Source organism: Schistocerca serialis, chromosome 2 (genome assembly GCF_023864345.2).
Source record: "Schistocerca serialis cubense isolate TAMUIC-IGC-003099 chromosome 2, iqSchSeri2.2, whole genome shotgun sequence".
Lineage (NCBI taxonomy): Eukaryota > Metazoa > Arthropoda > Insecta > Orthoptera > Acrididae > Schistocerca > Schistocerca serialis.
In genome coordinates this window covers 704,074,995-704,093,944 of record NC_064639.1, presented here as the reverse complement: position 1 = coordinate 704,093,944, position 18,950 = coordinate 704,074,995, and the positions used below count along the sequence as shown (strand labels likewise).

Genomic DNA, 18,950 nt, shown 5'->3' with positions numbered 1-18,950 from the left:
TTCTCATGAAAAGTTATTCAGTTTTTCTGAAATCATAATTATTTGTCCATCATCTGTCTGGCTGTACAAGTATGTGACATCTACTGATTTCATTCAGGTAATATCTTCATAGTACATGAGTTTTTTGTTCTTGGTTTTTTTTAGTGTAATTTCTCACTTCTGCCTAATGAACAGAATGAGCATATAGAATGTTAGATCAGCTGTGTCAATGGATTGAAGATTTTCTAACAAACACAACACACCACGTCATTCTCAGTGGAGAGAAATCTTCAGATGTAAAAGTAACTTTGGATGAATCCCAATGAACCTTTACTATTCACAATAGATAGAGTGAATCACCTAAAATTTGGATCACACACATTGCGGAAATGGAAAGTGCTATTGAAGTGCAATTTTCACAGAATGGATTGACAGTCAGGGGCTCGTTCGCCAGTCAATAGGTTGTTATAATACTTGGAAAGAGTATTTTTTTACAAACATACACTTTTTAAGTGGAACAATGCCTATTGACATTAATAAACTAAAACTAGGATAAATATGAATGTCAGTGGCATTTGTTACAGGCTTCTACTGCGAGTCGTTTGTGAGATATCATATTTTGTAAAGTTCCCACACCAATGCTTGTACAATACCTGTCATAGCACACAAGAGGACTACAAAAGTGCATATACTAGCTATGTGGATTCTGAAGAGTAATATGACAACTGATCACCACAGTTTGTGTTCGAAATGACCACCAGCAATGGCATCATTGAGTTTAGTTGGTATGTTCTTTCAGCTTTCTCCATAGAAAAAAGTCTACAGGTGTAAAATCCTGGGAATGGGCTGGCCAAGGTACAGATCCTCTGCACCCAATCCAATGATCTGTGAAGACATGCCATAGTACCTTATGCACTATGTGCTGTACAGGCATCATGCTGGTTCCACAGGTTCCTCCTAGTCTGCAAAGTAACTTCTTCTGACATCCATGGAATATGGTCTGTCAGGAGGCTACAATGCTTGTGCATGTTCACTGTTCTGTCTATGAAAAATGGGCCTGTGAGCTGATGGTTCACTATCCTGAACAATAGATCTACACTGCATAGGTGCTGACATTCCACTTGACACGGCCAGTGGGTATTGTCAACAGACCAACAGTACATGTTTTGGTAGTTTACTTGAAAATGATTGGTAAATATGGCTTCATTGCTAAACAAGATACATGATACATCTGGAGTATCCTTAATGCTCATGGTAAATCCCATTGTCCACTCATGACCTAGTGTTTGAACTGTCACACACTAACTGACTAGCGAGTCACAATGCACTCAAAGAACACACAAGCACATTTCCAGCAAACATAACAACATCATACCCACCACTACGCAGGTTGAATGGCACAGACAAGTGTTGGTACAGAAACTTTTCAAAATATGATATCTCATAAACAACTTGCACTAGACTTCTGCAACAAACACCACTGACTTCTGATTTTCCCTACTTTTAAGTTGTTACTGTCAATACACATTGTTTCTTTTAAAAAGTGTATGATTGCACAAAAATACACTTTCTAAGTATTCTTATAATCCATTGATTGGCTAAAAATATGAGCCCCTGACTACCAATCCATTCTGTAAAAACCACACATCAATAGTACTTTCCATTTCCACAACATCTGTGGTGCAAGTTTTAGGTGATTCATCCTGTACATAAATGACATCGTGAATGAAGGTGCAAGTCCCATGAGACTTTTAGCAGTTAATGCTGTTGTATGCAGAAAAGTTATAACGCTAGAAAATTGTAGCAAAATGCAGGAAGACTTGCAGAAGATCTTTGCTAAGTGAAGGGATTGACAGTTGACTCTCAGCATAAATGAATGTAACATATTGTGCACATCAGGCAGAAAGACCTATTATTGCATGATTATATGATTGCAAAACAATCACTCACACCATGATATTCATAAAATATCTAGGCATACGCATATGAAGTGATTTAAAGAGGAACAACCATATAAAACTAATCACAGGTAAGAAACTTATCACAGGTAAGACAGATGCCAGACTGAGATTCACTGGAAGAATCCTTGCAAAATGTAGTCAACCCACAAAGGAGGCAGCTTGCAAAATGCTCATTCAACCAATATCGATATATTGCTCAGCAGTCTACAATCCATAACAAACATAACTGATAGATGAAACAGAGAAAAGCCAAAGAAGAGCAGTGAATTTCATTACAGGTTCATTTAGAAAGTGTAGAAGCATCACAGAGATTCTCAGTCAAATACAGTGTCAGACACTGCAAGAGAGGAGTTCTGCATCATGGTGTGGTTCAGTGTTAAAGTTTCCAAATTTTATGTTCCTAGAAGAGTCAACTAATATATTGCTTGTACTCAGACATGTATCTTGCTAAAAGAGCATGAAGCTAAAATTTGAGAGATTTGGGGTCACATGAAGGCCTACCAACAATCTTTTTCCTGCAAATCATTCACAACTGGAACAGGAAAAGAGGGAATTGACCTTGGCATGTGAAGTATCCTCCAAAATACAATGCAGGGTGGCTTACAGAGTGCAGATGTAGATGTAAATAACGGTTCTCACATGCTCGTTAGACAGTTTTCCAAAAATGTGTTAAAAGTATTTTGCATGACTGTCTTTCCGTAACCTCTGCAATGAATCCATACACATCCCAGTCTATATTCAATAGTTAAAGTCGCCTTCAGCTAGTATTGCATGATCTGAGTATTTATGTGCTGCTGACCATAGACTTTCTTTGAATGACTCTAGAACTGTCACAGTGTAGTCGGGTCGCTGGTAAGAAACTCTGACAATTAACTTGGTTTAACTTGCACCTATTACACATGACCAGATAATATCACTGTCACACTCAACTTCAACCTCAAAAGAGACTATATTTTTGTCAACTGCAATGAACACTGCCCCTCCAATGGTCTGTAATCTGTATCTCTGGTATACATTCCATGACTTGCTAAATATCTCAGAGCTTTCCACTTCAGGTTTCACCCGGACCTTGGTCCCAAGAATAATGTGAGTGTGAAAACTTTCCTGACAGTTTACTGTTAAAATTTTGACAGTCAAAGTGTCTTTATTCTGAATGGAATGTCATCTGACTTCACTTGCTGTGTATTGACTGGCAACTGTTCATCAGAGCACATCAAACTACTGTCTAGCCTAAAAAACCCTCATGTGCACTCCACAAGTACTCTGCTGCCTTAGTAGCTGCTACTTTTGTATAGTGGACTCCTGACCTATCAAAGTAAGTCCTACAAATCCCCACACAATAATGCAGGTCTAGAAATCTGCAGCCAAGACCATCACAGAGTTGATGAAGCCTTTGGTTGAGACACTCCACTCAACTCTAAACCAAAGGACCCGGATCAACTCTCGGAACAACACTGCAAATTGCGAGCTCTGCTTGTGCAGATGACTGCATCCTGCATGCTCGATATCCACAGGCAAGACCGACTCCACATCTCAGATGAGGCCCCCCTGGCAGACATACCAAGTGCACGTTGACTTCCTTTCTAGCTCTGAATGCTACCTGCCTAAGGGGCTCCAAGCAAGCCTAATGCTGGAGCTCCTGATAACTAGTAAACCTCCCCCCCCCCCCCCTCAGTGCCTGCTCAGACCCTGCTGAAGGAGCAACGACCAGTCCACTAAAACTAAAAAGTTGAATGGATGAGGCCAGGTGACCAGTCTCCACATTGAACCTCCATCTCGAGTGATGTGAATGTGTTACCTCCTGCCACTCAACTGCTGTGAGGGCAGATCCACATGGTCATGTGCACTAGGAGGTGCTTCGGAAGCAGAGCCCTTGGGCAAAACAAGCGACACCTGAGGTGTCCCATGCGACTTGCCAGATTGTCTGGCACTGCTATGCCATACAGTAGCAGCCTGAAGGTGATGGACCATAGATCTCTTTCAGAGGAAATATTTACTATACATTGATGGATCTATCCATCACTTCCTGGTAGAACACTTTCATATCTGAGACTGAAAAACAAATAAACTGCTTTTTTATTCTACTAATTTGTGTTTAATTTAATTAGTAGAATAAAAATGCCGTTTGTTTTTTTTCAAACTTAAATAATATATTTTCTGATAAGATCTAGAGAAATTTTGACCACAGAGAACTAAAAAATCATATAGATCTAAATACCACTATATGTAAAATAATATGGAGCCTCAGAAGGAAAGAAAATAAGACTTCTACACAACTAATCAGTCATTTTCATGTAAGAAAAAAAGACAAAAATGATCATATACAATGAAAATGATTAATATCAAGACAGATTCCTGGAGGAAGCAAGCAGAAAATTAGACATATCATGGTTGGTGATTTTAAACAGAAGTAGCATACAGATGGAGAGGAACAGTAACAAATACATAAGTTTTTGAAAGCTCATTTACATACTGTAAGCTATATTCAGTATTTGCTGAAACGAATAAAAATGAGAGTTCAAAAATTTTAGAGGAAGAATGACATGGATATGGAAGGATTTAATGGTATGCACAGTAAATACAATTACATGTAAACCAAACAGATCAAAGTATTCTCTCCTGAAAATTTTAAAGATAACTATACTCTTTTTATTAAGATGACTTAAACAGACAAACCGGTAAAAGCTAGGAATAAAAAGAAAACACACTACAAGGTGAAACTATTTAAAGAAGAGCTAGAAATAATAAATGAAACTGAAGCTGTAAGGCAGCACTTAGGTCAAATCAGTTTCAACAATATGGAATATAATTGGTCAAGACATTAAATGCATCCTAATTTTACAATCCTTAGTGAGTGTGTCATCTAATGAAAATAGTGATCTGACAAGAGAGGGAAATTATTTTCAGTTAACTAACATATTTGACGGAGACTAAGAAAATCATGACCATACATTTGTTAAGCTGATAATACTCTACCTGATTGAAAGCACTTGGATATTTATCAGTAGACATTAAAATAGGGTATGTATGCCTACCCTTCACTTTTATGATTGCTTGAACTCCGATTTCAGTGAAGTGTCTGAATGTCTGCAGAGGAACTGCCACCTGTTCTACCTCAAGACCCAAAACCAGGGTAATACAAGAGCTTGAACTTTGAAAAGTTGAAGTAGACCTATGGGGAACATTCCTTATCAAGAGCACAATTTTGTCAATTGGATACTGGTGTCGGAAGTTAAGTCTGCATTTAAGTCACCCAGAGGTGTTACATTGGGTTCAGGTTGGGACTCTGGGCAAGCCAGTTATTGTCCACAAAACATTGCCTCACAAATCCTGCTTTGAAGGCTGCATCGCCATACTCATACAAACAATCATAGTCTCTGAGTTGTTCCTTTACTGTACACAGAATAGCCTTCCACATTTAGTGTTTTCATAAGTGCAATAATGGGACCTCACCCTAATTATGAAAAGCACCCGCACACCATAACGCTACCTCCTTTTTATTTCACTGTTGACCCTACACATGATGGCAGGTAACATTCTCCAGGTATTCGCCAAACCCAAACCCTTCCATTGGGCTGCCGCAAGTTATAGCATGATTCATCACTCCAGTATCCACTATCCAGTGGAGCTACTCTTTACACCACCTCAAGTGTCGTTTTGCACTGAATATAAATGTGTCAGGACTTATGAGGAATTGCTCAACCATTGTACCCCATTCTTTTTAACTCCTAACACATGGTCATTATACCAGCTGGACAGATGGGAGCCCTTCTGAATTCGTGAATAATTCCTTCTTCTGATTTCATGCAATAATTTACAACCATCCCTGTCTGTCAGCCCATAAGGACAGTCTGGTTTCATTTCAGCTGTGATTGTTACTGTGCATTTCCACTTCACTGGCACTGAATCACCATCAGTGAACTTGGGAAGCTGCAGAAAGGTTGAAATGTCCCTTACAGACTAATTACTCAGTTGGTATCCAATGGATACTTCATGTTAGAAATCACTGAGTTCTGCTGACTGGTCCATTCTGTTGTTACTGCTTCTCTACTGGCAAAACCTGCTTTTATACTGGCAACTCTGCCTCTTATGAAATCTAGTGGTCAGTTCCACATTACGCAGGACAGCCCAGATGCTTTTGATCAGATAGTGTATCCTTCAGCCTTCACTCATTGTATTCCTGCTGGAACTATTATCCTGCTTCACTGCATCAGTAAGTACAACTTTGGAGTTAAATCCCTTCTAATCAGTACAGGTATATGTGACCTCAAATAAACAAATAAATAGATGCTGCAGTATAATATATAGCATAATGAGGAAGCTCTACATGAATAATAATTGAAGAACATGTTCACATGTTCACTCAAATAATAACATCAAGTATAATTACGAGTTGTGGGACAAAAGTAATGAGACTGCCAATACGGTGAGTGATGTGACAATGCTGTGTTGTTCTGCCTGTGTAGACCAGTGTTTTTCTTTCTTCCAGATGCTCAGTCCAAGTTTCAGCTCTCTATAGCCAATGTGTGATTTTTGAGACCCCTATCAGTGAAGTTGCGTTTTTGATGTGTGCTACAAAAATGTAACAGTGGAATTTAGAGGAATGTTATGCCATCAAGTTTTCTGTTAAACTTGGGTAATACAAGAGCTTGAACTTTGAAAAGTTGAAGTACACCTATGGGGAACATTCCTTATCAAGAGCACAATTTTGTCATTTTCACAAACCATTTTTGGAAGGCCAAGAACACGTCTAAGATGAAACTCACTCAAGGAGTCTTCAATTTTAAAACTGACAAAAATGTCGAACATGTGCATGCTTTTGTGAGATTGTTCCTCCAGATCAAACTGTCAATCAAATGTTTTACAAAGATGTCCTTGAAAGGCTTGGAAAAAGGGTGAATCAAATGAGGCTGGACATTGCAAATAAGTGGGATGCTGTGACTTCATAGGATTTCCTGGCATAAATCTTGAAAGTCTCTTCGGTTTGGCTGCCAGGTCCAATAATCAACTTAATTCAATATTTCAGTGATCCAACTGTTTGCCATCTTCAGGAGAATGCTGTTGCTGCAGAGTCCCACTGAAAACTGATACCAGGCTGCAGATCATCATCCTATATAGGCCTCCCTACTGTACACAGCGCACATGCTGCTCATCACAGCTACTGCCCTTCAAGACTGGGCAGGTGGCGCTGCCCTTAGTAGAACACCAGTGGCCATGGTATATTGCACTCAAGGACTATTTTCAAACACTGGGCTGGTTGCACCGAAAAACATTCTGTTTTGATACAGGGTAGTACAGAGTCCCACTTCCTGCTAAGAGGAAAGCCATTGTTTTTATTAATCAATTTGTCTGCCAACATTTCTCCAACACCACCACTGTGGGCCCATCCAATACCTTGTTAGCAAGATTAACCATACGGAGTTGACGTTTATCCCCTTCTGATGCTGTAGTATGAAAAAGAAGCCATTCAAATTTGGAGGACCGACTGGTAATGGCATTCCTATGTGCCCAATCCAATAGTGACCAAGTGGAACAATGTATCCACTCCCACACATTTCTTGAAAGCTGCAATGACAATTCCAAATATAAGTAAAAATATATCTTTGGAAACAATATCCAGTGGTCTATGGATAAAATGAATCCATTCTCTTATCAGTTCTTGACTGGAATGTTCTAATCCTATTAGCCTTCTAACTATTAATAAACAGAACAAATCAAGCAAAGTTATGAATAATAACTTTGTCATGGCATATCAGTAATACAGTAAGTATATTGAACAGCTTTCCTTTCTTTCTCCAAAGCTTATCCAACTTCTGTACAAGTTTCACCATTTTCTCCCCATCGATGTACTTTATGTCACTTCATAGACTTTCCTGGCATAACAAGTCTTGAAGTTTCTTCAGGTTTGCTACTGTATCCTACAATCAACTTGATTCAATATTTTGGCTATCCAGCTGTTCGCCACATCCATAAGAATGCTGTTGCTGCTGCTGCTGCTGCTGCTGAGTCCACTGAAAACTGATACAAAGGCTGCAGAGTGTCATCCTATATAGGCCTCTGCACCGTACACAGTGCCCGCACTGTATACGGTGCATGCACCACTCATTACAATTGCTGCCCTCCAAGACTGGACAGGTGGTGCTGCCCTTAGTAGAACACAAGTGGCAATTATATATTGCACTCAAAGACTATTTCCAAACTCTCGGGCTGACCACACTGAAGAAGTTTCTGTTTTGATGCAGGCTAGTTCAGAGTTCCATGACCTGCTAAGAGGAAAGCCATACCTTGTCAAGTTGTCTACCAACCTAATTTCAGTTGCCTCTTTATAAACACTGCCCCAAAAACTGGAAGTATGGGAAACTATCATAGTCTTGTCAAATGTCATCCCGTGTCCCTCATTTAAGCAATCTGTGCTACAACTGATTTTTCCAGTTGTTGTAGCCTTGTATAATGGGAATGTTCCATTCACCTTTCCTTAACTGTGAAAATGGATGGTTGATGTAAGCCTTCCTACCTTGACACAAAATTTTATATATGTCAGGCTTTTTCAGACCCAGGTCATCTTTCACAGAGCCAAGTAGTGCCCTAATCTTGAAAGGTGGATGGAACATAATCTTAATTTTAAAACTTCTTAAACTTTTTCCAGTCTTAAACGATATGACCATAGCATAAGGAATCTGTGCTCCTCTTCGTGCACCTCTGGGGATGGTCCAAACTCTGTAGCCTGACAAATCTGCTTCTCGGAGTATCCATTTTTCTCAAAAACAGCCATCAAATGTGCAAGTTCTTGGGTGAAACTGTCTGCATCACAAATGGCATATGCTCTGTGTACCAGAGTCCTAAAGATGACATTGCATTGGTATGTTGGATGGCATGCAGATACTGTTTGATGTGTGTCTGCTTTCGATAAACCCTGTGTCCAAAAGTACCATTATGTTTTTTGTTAGCCATGATGTCCAAAAATGGAAGCATCCCATCACCTTCAATCTCCATGGTAAATTTAATGCTGGAATGAAGATAGCTGAAGAAAACATATTGAGAGCATCACGTCCACGAGGCCAGATTATACATACTGAGGACTTTGGACCATCCTTGGTGGTGCACTATGAGGACCACAGATCTGTGGCCTTTATTCCTTATTCCGGGGACATATTGTTTGAGACTGGAAGAATTTAAGGAGTTTTAACATTTAGAGTGTGTTCCATCCACCTTTCAAGATTAGGACACTACTTTGCTCTGTGAAAGATGATTTGGGGTTAGGAAGCCTGGCATATATAAAATTTTATGTCAATGTGGGCAGGCTACATCGGTCATTCAGTTCACACTGTTCAGGACTGGTGCATGAAACATCATCATCATATGAGGCTACAACAGCCATAAAAACTGGTTACAGCAGAACAAAATTTGACAAAACAGTGATAGTTTCCTACACTTCTAGGTTGTTGGACAGTTCCAGTTTTTGGAACAGTGTTTATAAAGAGGCAATTGAAATTAGATTGTCAGACAACTTGAGTAATACAGATAATGGCTTTTTTCTTAGCAGAATGTGGACCTCTGTACTAGCTCACATCAAAACAGAATGTTTTTTGGTGGATCCAGCCTCTGTGTTTGAAAACAGTCCTTGAGTGTGATATGCCATTGCTGCCAGTGTTCCACTATGGGTGGCGCCACCTGCTCAGTCTTGGAGGTCAGTAACTGTAATGAGTGGTGCATGCACTGTGTATGGTATGGAGGATTATATAGGATGACGATCTGCAGCCTTGGTATCTGTTTTCAGCAGGTCTCAGCAGCAGCAACATTTTCCTGAAGATGGTGAACAGTTGGATCACTGAAATTTTAATAAAGTTGATTTTGGGATCTGGCAGAAAACCCAAAGAAACTTTCAAGTGGATGCTGTATCACGACAATGCCCCACTTCAGCTAGCCTCTTCCATCACAGTATTTTTGCCCCCAAAAGGCATTCCCTTTGTTCCACAGTCCCCCTATTCACCTCACTGAATCCTTGTGACTATTTTCATTTCCCAAAATTGAGAAATGGGACAAAAGGACATCATTTTAGGAATCCGGAGAATATTCAATAGAATGTGATCAACAGGTTAAAGGACCTCCCAGCTGAAGCCTTTCAGTGCTGTTACCAACAATGGGAAAAATTGCTCCACCAGCATATAGATGCCAAAGGGAACTACTTTGAAGGGGACAATATTATTGTTTGAAAAAAGTAAAACATTTGATACATAAAAAATCTGTCTCTTTACTTTTCTCACATACCTCATAGTAGTGAAACACACACACACTACTGCTGGAAGCTAACAGCCAGTAAAACCACAGTCCGAAAACAGATCCATTTGTCAAGAGTTACAATTTAGATACTCTGTAGCTACTCATTTCAAATAGCTCGCAGCTAATTAAAGACATAATTAATCAATCTTCGTAGAAAGGAATAGCAAAAAATTCTCATTGTGCGACACACAATCAATTACTACAGCACAGCTTATCACAACAAATTTGATATCAAAATAATCAATCAGTAATGCTGTTGTTACAAGTGGCACATTATTTACTGAGCACTTGCTTACTAGTTAATGTGACATGAAGCCAAACAAATGGGAAAATGCAAATAAATGTACAGTTGTGGATGCTTTTCGACAGGATATCACATTTACAGTTCACATCGCACCATCACTGCTTCTTTTCATCCTAACTTTGCAGTTTTTACTAAAAAACAGTGGTAATCATGTTCCATATCACTGCATCTTATGTGGTCTCTTGAAATAAAGCTAATCACCCTGCACCATCAGGCAACAATGCTGACTTGTTTCCCATGGGATATTTAATACTGAATAACGATATCATCAGCCCATCAGAAGAGCCTTCAGACAAATAACTTAAGTGACTCAGTCTGTGTTTTTCCTGTAGAGCTAGTAGCATTTGATGTAAATAGAATATGAAATATGAGTGGTGTACTCACATGTCCATCATCAATTTTGTTTGGTGAAGAGCTGCTGCTGTTTGATGCAGATTCTGAACCAGATATGTCATCATGGTTGAAACATTCACTGACAATATTAGTAGCATTACTCAGAGGATTTGATGGCCGCCTGATTACCATGTCTACTATAGCAATGTTGATGTTGGTGCGGATCATGTAATTAACTGCTGTACCAATAAATATCAAATACCAAAGAACTGTCCTGGCATTGATACTGCATCCTGAAAAAATTAATTCAATATCAGCCTGTGTTGCATGACATACCTGTTTATTGAGAATCCACAAACAATGGACAACATTCTTACATTACTAAACAAACAAAGCAATTTATAATCCTGTACATTTTTCACTTTATGTATTATTTTCAATTTCTTTCAGAAGCTTCCGTACAACAGAGCATTGATGCACTTTTCTGAGAAAATGTTGTTTATTCATGCTCTGTCTGTCTTCCATAAAGATTTTTTATGTTGCAAAATTAATTATGTAATCATAAACAAATACATGTAACTTACACACACACACACACACACACACACACACACACACACACACACACACACACACAGTAAATGCTGCTTTCGTTTGCATGTTACTGTGCTCCAAGCATCGATCTGCTATAGGGAAGTGGTTGCCTTTCCCTTATTTTATGAATTGTTCCACCAGGTATCCATTACTGTTACCAAATGTAAATTAAAATCAATTCTTATTAATCACTCTTGCTACAAATCATTTTATTATTTAGATTTAAGAATTAAAATTCGTGTTAGTAACACAATATGTAAGTAGCTTCTGTTCATATAGCATATAAATGATTGTTTTCTTTTGACAATTATCTATGTAAATATATATTGATATGAAAAGCCAGTCCGTGTTCATGGTTCACTATTGTATGAAGAATTTCCAGAGACCTGATCTGTTGATACTGGTGATAGGATGTGTATTACTGCTGTTGAATTTGGAGACACTAGTATTTAGAATTACACTGAAAAGTAGTGGAAGGAGAAACACATTAACAAGGTTTTATATGTGCCAGAGGTAGCATATAACCTGATCCCCTTTGGTGCAGCCCTTCATAAAGGTATGAAACATCTGTCTGATAATAAGATATGTACATTTTTAAAGAGTATAAGGAGAGAGAGACACATATCAGACTCGAAATTTAATATTATCTCAAATAATAAGTGCTGCTGAAACACTGATGCTTTTGAATCTCTCCTTGTTTCACGTGAAATAAGGGTACTTACACCAGAATACCAAAGAAATTAAAGTAGTTTCCAAATGCCAAGATGTATTTCAAAGATCACATCTTTCTGTGTAAAGACTGTATTATTGGTAAAGTGCACATACTACCATTTTCATCCAGTGCTACCAGTCTGCCCCGATAGCTGAGTGGTCAGCGCAATGGACTGTCATGCCAAGGAGCCCGGGTTCGATACCCTGCAGGGTCGGACATTTTGTCCGCTCAGGGACTGGGTGTTGTGTTGTAATTATCATCATCATCTTATCCCCATCAACATGCAAGTCGCTGAAGTTGCATCAACTCAAAAGACTTGCACTAGGCGGACGGTCTACCTGACAGGAGGCCCCAGCCTTACGACATTTCCATATATCCAGTGCTACCAAATAATTCCACCCAGTCACACAAAATTACAATCAGTTGATGTGCTTGTACACACAGATTTATGGGGGAAGTGATGTTCCTGTTGATGTTTAAAGACAATACAGTTATGGAGAACAAAGCATTTCATTAAGTGCAAATGCAATGCAGCTTAGTGTTTGAGAAGTTTTTTTTAAGAGGCTGTGTTACATGCATGCAGGATGTAGATTCAATGATTGATAAGCAATTAGAGTAGCAATTTTGTTTTTTAAGTTGTTCATTTTGCATTCGATGGATCCACATTACGAGTGTGTCGCTAAGATGTAGAATGTGTCACAAATTAATCAAGAGGTTGATAGTTTGTGTGGTGTCACCGCCAGACACCACACTTGCTAGGTGGTAGCTTAAATCGGCCGCGGTCCATTTAGTACATGTCGGACCCGCGTGTCGCCACTGTGTGATCGCAGACCTAGCGCCACCACAAGGCAGGTCTCGAGATACGATAGAGCACTCGCCCCAGTTGTACGGACGACATTGCTAGCGACCATACGGACAAAGCCTTCCTCTCATTTGCCGAGAGACAGTTAGAATAGCCTTCTGCTAAGTCCATGGCTACGACCTAGCAAGGCGCCATTAGCCTTACCTACTTTGAGAGTTATAGTATAAATGTCTCAAGAAGAACACTGTATTCATCAAAGAATAAAAGATAAGTATTTGAGGAGCTGCATACTTTTCTTATGAGAATTCACTACTTATCCTGTTCCAGAATTCACGCCTGTCTGCGTTAGATAGCGTGCCTATTGGCCCCCTCAAAATAACACTGTGTCGGCACTTCTGTCGACACATCAGTTTGAGTTTCCAGTATGGCATCTTGCACCATAAAATAGTTCCATATAGCCCAAGAGAAAATCACTTCATTGAAATGGGAAACAAGTGCTTTTTTTTAGTTTGTCAGGACTTCTCTGCATACAAAGGATGCCATTTGAAGTGTGGGCAGAAGTGATGAAATATACTGTTTACACTCAACTAAACTGGGACAGTGGAAAAAAGTAATAACATATGAACTGTTTCTTAAAGAAGTCAAACTTAAAAAAGATGTTTACATAGTGTATGTTGTGTACCAGGCTTCAAGTTACACAGCAGATGCTATGAGAGACCACCACCACACAGGCACGACCACTTGCCTGGAGTCTCTCAGTACCAAGCAGAGGCCTCCAGACTGTGCTCATAAACTCTGACTGCTCTGCTTCCACAATATCTCCATCTATGCAGTGTACTTCTTCACGATAGTGTTGCCAGCTGCCAATGAGATTGCTGTCTGCCATGCACTACTTTACTTCCACCTTGTACAGGCAGAGATGGAAATCCTTCCACTGACAGGCTCGAGACAGGACATACTGCAGAAATTCACACAGTTTTGATCTGCCAGCCAGACAGTTCAGTTCAGAGAGTGCAGCCAGCTCTGAATACAACATTCTGACTTTGCAATTACTGTTTATGAAGAACTAGTACTATACAAGAGTGTCCACTATATTACTTTTAGTTGTAGCAACAATATCATAGACTGCCAAGAGACTGCAAAGTTATTTAAGCTTCATTGCATTAGGTAAATGACATGGAAGTGCCACACGTCAAACCACACCAAATTTAAGTACCTTTTGTAACACACGCTAAATGAATGTTATTGATTATTCCTTATTTTGTTGTCACGTATCTCTTGTAGTGCCACCCTGTCAAATAAATGTATCAGTTGATAGTTCAAGCATCAAGCGGCCACCCAGTTTATTGACCAATGTCAGTAAACACCTTCCCTGCTGCTGTGGATATTTGAGTTGAATTAATAGTAACATTCAGTTACAATATTCTCAACAATATCTAAGTGTGGTGATGTCAACATTTCGTATCTTTCAACAGAAAAGTGCTTTGCAGTGTTTAAAACTGATGGAATAACTACATTCAGTGACTATTCATTTGATAAAGTGGTAAAATAATTCTATACCCAGTTCCTACTAGAATATGAGGTATAATCTGCAGCACTTATCATTTTGCATGATGAAATAGTGATGGTTTTGTGCCATCTCAGGCCCTATTATGTAATGGTTGATAGAAGCAAATTGTGCAGCCACCTTGTTGATCTATGCGTTTATGAAGGTAGGATGTTCTATGTGGTGTTTTTCATAGTTATACTTGTGCCTTATGAAAATATGAAATTTAAGAGATACAGTACATTAAAGTTTACTTGAGAACATGTCATTTTTTGTGTGGTTTCTTATGCAAAAGTGTTGGGAAATGCGACATCAGCAGCTAAACAGGAAGTAGATTTATCTTGGAGTTAGATCTTGGTATTATTTAATAGCTGATTATGAAAAGAAAAGGAGATATAATCTGTAAATATTTTAGAAAGCCCTGGCACCATAGTTGCAATCAGTAAATGTCACAATTTCCTAAATATGACAACCACAAGCCATGCCTGTTCAAACATAAAGCGATGTTGGAACTTTCACAAAGTGCAGCTAATATAAAGCTAGCCAATAACTTCGATTATATTTTTCTAGTGCGGAACATAACACATTATCTTCTTCTCCCTTAAAATGGTTCTTAGCTAGGTGAAGCATTAGTCAAAACTTCTAAAAAAACATCAGGTGGGAAAATTGCACCCACCATTCCTTGAACATTATTTGCTATATTGGAAGTTGTCCTTCCCCCGACCCCCCCGCCCTCACCCCCCCCCCTCCCCCCCCCAAATCATCAAAATTCAACATGATTTACTTGGTGTACTGGTAGTGTCAAATTATATTATATACAGTTCACTCACAAATACGTTTGCACACTGCAAAACAAATACAAATTATTGATTTATGGGTGGAAATGGCTCTAATTCAAACCTTTTTGTCTCAAGACTCATATGTTTAGGAAGAAACAGGTCACAACAGCTATATCAAAAACAGAAAATCTAGCAAATAGGCAGGATACAGACCGCCACATACACAGTGCCCTGATCATTGAATGTTGTATAGAATGTTTCATGTATGATGCAAGTACAGTGTTCAGCAGTTTACTGGGGAGGCAGGCTTTGATCATGATATACACTGCAACTTCATCATCGGACTCTGGCAGATGGTGTATTAGTTTTAGTTCAATTAAGATGAGTTAGGGGCGAGCTTGTGAGCTTGAGAGCTAAGTCTGAAAACATCACAGAACCATTCAGCACTTAGAATATGTTTTTAATGATGATAAATCAGTTAATTTGATCCATACTATGTACAGTTTCCCAGTAGGGCTTTCAAAAATACTGTATCCCGTTCTTACATATTATGAAATATCTTGAAGAATAGGATCAATTGACAGTGTCAATGTCTCACTACTGGCCATTAAAATTGCTACACCAAGAAAAAATGCAGATGATAAAAGGGCATTCATTGGGCAAATATATTATACTAGAACTGACGTGATTACATTTTGATGCAATTTGGTTGCATAGATCCTGAGAAATCAGTATCCAGAACAACCACCTATGGCTGTAATAACGGCCTTGATACGCCTGGGCATTGAGTCAAACAGAGCTTGCATGGCGTGTAAAGGCACAGCTGCCCATGCAGCTTCAACACGATACCACAGTTCATCAAGAGTAGTGACTGGCGTATTGTGATGAGCCAGTTGCTTGGCGACCATTGACCAGACAGAGATCTGGAGAATGTGCTGGCCAGGGGAGCAGTCGAACATTTTCTGTATCAAGAAAGGCCTGTACAGGACCTGCAACATGAGCTCGTGCATTATCCTGCTGAAATGTAGGGTTTCGCAGGGATTGAATGAAGGGTAGAGCCACAGGTTGTAACACATCTGAAATGTAATGTCCACTGTTCAAAGTGCGATCAATGTGAACAAGAGGTGACCGAGACGTGTAACCAATGGCACCCCATACCATCACGCTGGGTGATAGGAATACATGCTTCCAATGTGTGTTCACCGCAGTGTCACCAAACACGGATGCAACCATCATGATGCTGTAAACAGAACCTGGATTCATCCGAAAAAATGACGTTTTGCCATTCGTGCACCCAGGTTTGTCGTTGAGTACATGATCGCAGATGCTCCTGTCTGTGATGCAGCATCAAGGGAAACCGCAGCCATGGTCTCCGAGCTGATAGTGCATGCTGCTGCAAACATCGTCAAACTGTTCGTGCCAATGGTTGTTGTCTTGCAAACTTCCCCATATGTTGACTCAGAGATCGAGATGTGGCTGCACGATCCGTTAAAGCCATGCGGATAAGATGCCTGTCATCTCGACTGCTAGTGATACGAGGCCGTTGGAATCCAGCACGGCATTCCGTATTACCCCCCTGAACTCACCGATTCCATATTCTGGTAACAGTCATTGGATCTCGAAAAACGCGAGCAGCAATGTCGTGATACGATAAACCGCAATCACGATAGGCTACAATCCGAACTTTATCAAAGCCGGAAACGTGATGGTACGTATTTCTCCTCCTTACATGAGGCATCACAACGTTTCACCAGGCAACGCCGGTCAACTGCCGTTTGTGTATGAGAAATTGATTGGAAACTTTCCTCGTGTCAGCAAGTTGTAGGTGTCGCCACCGGCGCCAACCCTGTGTGAGTGCTCTTATAAGCTAATCATTTGCATATCAGAGCATCTTCTTCCTGTCAGTTAAATTTCGCGTCTGTAGCACGTCATCTTCGTGGTGTAGCACTTTTAATGGCCAGTAGTGTACATTTAACCAAGTCATTGGGTATGTAGATCATACAACGAGAACAAAAATGGTGGAACAGGAGGTCAGAGAGAGAATTACAGGTACAAAGCTGGAGGAGCAGGAGGTCAGCGAGAGAATTACAGGTACAAAGCTGAAGGAGCACGAGGTCTAGAGATCGAACTAGCAGAGCAAGATGGCAGGTTTGCGGTACAGAGATTGAACTATGAGAACAAGATGGAAGCTCTCGGGTAAAGAGACCAGACTAGTAGAGCAAGATGCCAGCTCTGGAGTACAGACATTGAACTAAGAGAACAAAAATGGTGGCTCAAAATACTGGGTTGTAATTAAGAGCAGAGCAAGATGGCAGGTTTGTGGTACAGAGATTGAACTATGAGAACAAGATGGAAGCTCTCGGGTAAAGAGACCAGACTAGTAGAGCAAGATGCCAGCTCTGGAGTACAGACATTGAACTAAGAGAACAAAAATGGTGGCTCAAAATACTGGGTTGTAATTAAGAAAGCAAAAGTTGCGTGTGTGCGCAGCTACCATGACTCAAACGGCTGTAGTTGCCGCAGTGCATGCTATGTCCACAGGAACACTGCATCGTACTTCTGAGCAACGCAGGCACCACAATATTGTATTTATCTGCCAACACCGGGAAAGCAACGTTCAATTATACACTCCTGGAAATGGAAAAAAGAACACATTGACACCGGTGTGTCAGACCCACCATACTTGCTCCGGACACTGCGAGAGGGCTGTACAAACAATGATCACACGCACGGCACAGCGGACACACCAGGAACCGCGGTGTTGGCCGTCGAATGGCGCTAGCTGCGCAGCATTTGTGCACCGCCGCCGTCAGTGTCAGCCAGTTTGCCGTGGCATACGGAGCTCCATCGCGGTCTTTAACACTGGTAGCATGCCGCGACAGCGTGGACGTGAACCGTATGTGCAGTTGACGGACTTTGAGCGAGGGCGTATAGTGGGCATGCGGGAGGCCGGGTGGACGTACCGCCGAATTGCTCATCACGTGGGGCGTGAGGTCTCCACAGTACATCGATGTTGTCGCCAGTGGTCGGCGGAAGGTGCACGTGCCCGTCGACCTGGGACCGGACCGCAGCGACGCACGGATGCACGCCAAGACCGTAGGATCCTACGCAGTGCCGTAGGGGACCGCACCGCCACTTCCCAGCAAATTAGGGACACTGTTGCTCCTGGGGTATCGGCGAGGACCATTCGCAACCGTCTCCATGAAGCTGGGCTACGGTCCCGCACACCATTAGACCATCTTCCGCTCACGCCCCAACATCGTGCAGCCCGCCTCCAGTGGTGTCGCGACAGGCGTGAATGGAGGGACGAATGGAGACGTGTCGTCTTCAGCGATGAGAGTCGCTTCTGCCTTGGTGCCAATGATGGTCGTATGCGTGTTTGGCGCCGTGCAGGTGAGCGCCACAATCAGGACTGCATACGACCGAGGCACCCAGGCCCAACACCCGGCATCATGGTGTGGGGAGCGATCTCCTACACTGGCCGTACACCACTGGTGATCGTCGAGGGGACACTGAATAGTGCACGGTACATCCAAACCGTCATCGAACCCATCGTTCTACCATTCCTAGACCGGCAAGGGAACTTGCTGTTCCAACAGGACAATGCACGTCCGCATGTATCCCGTGCCACCCAACGTGCTCTAGAAGGTGTAAGTCAAC

General features: G+C 40.9%; 1 protein-coding gene across 2 annotated transcripts in view; it reads right to left on the bottom strand.

The window, feature by feature from the left end:
- Positions 1–18,950, bottom strand: part of LOC126455670 (sialin-like) — a 159,432-nt gene that overhangs the window by 87,069 nt on the left and 53,413 nt on the right. For both annotated transcript variants that reach the window (XM_050091441.1, XM_050091440.1), the window contains exon 2: positions 10,909–11,150. In XM_050091441.1, the coding sequence (XP_049947398.1) occupies positions 10,909–11,150 (242 nt within the window). The remainder of the gene's footprint in view (positions 1–10,908; positions 11,151–18,950) is intronic.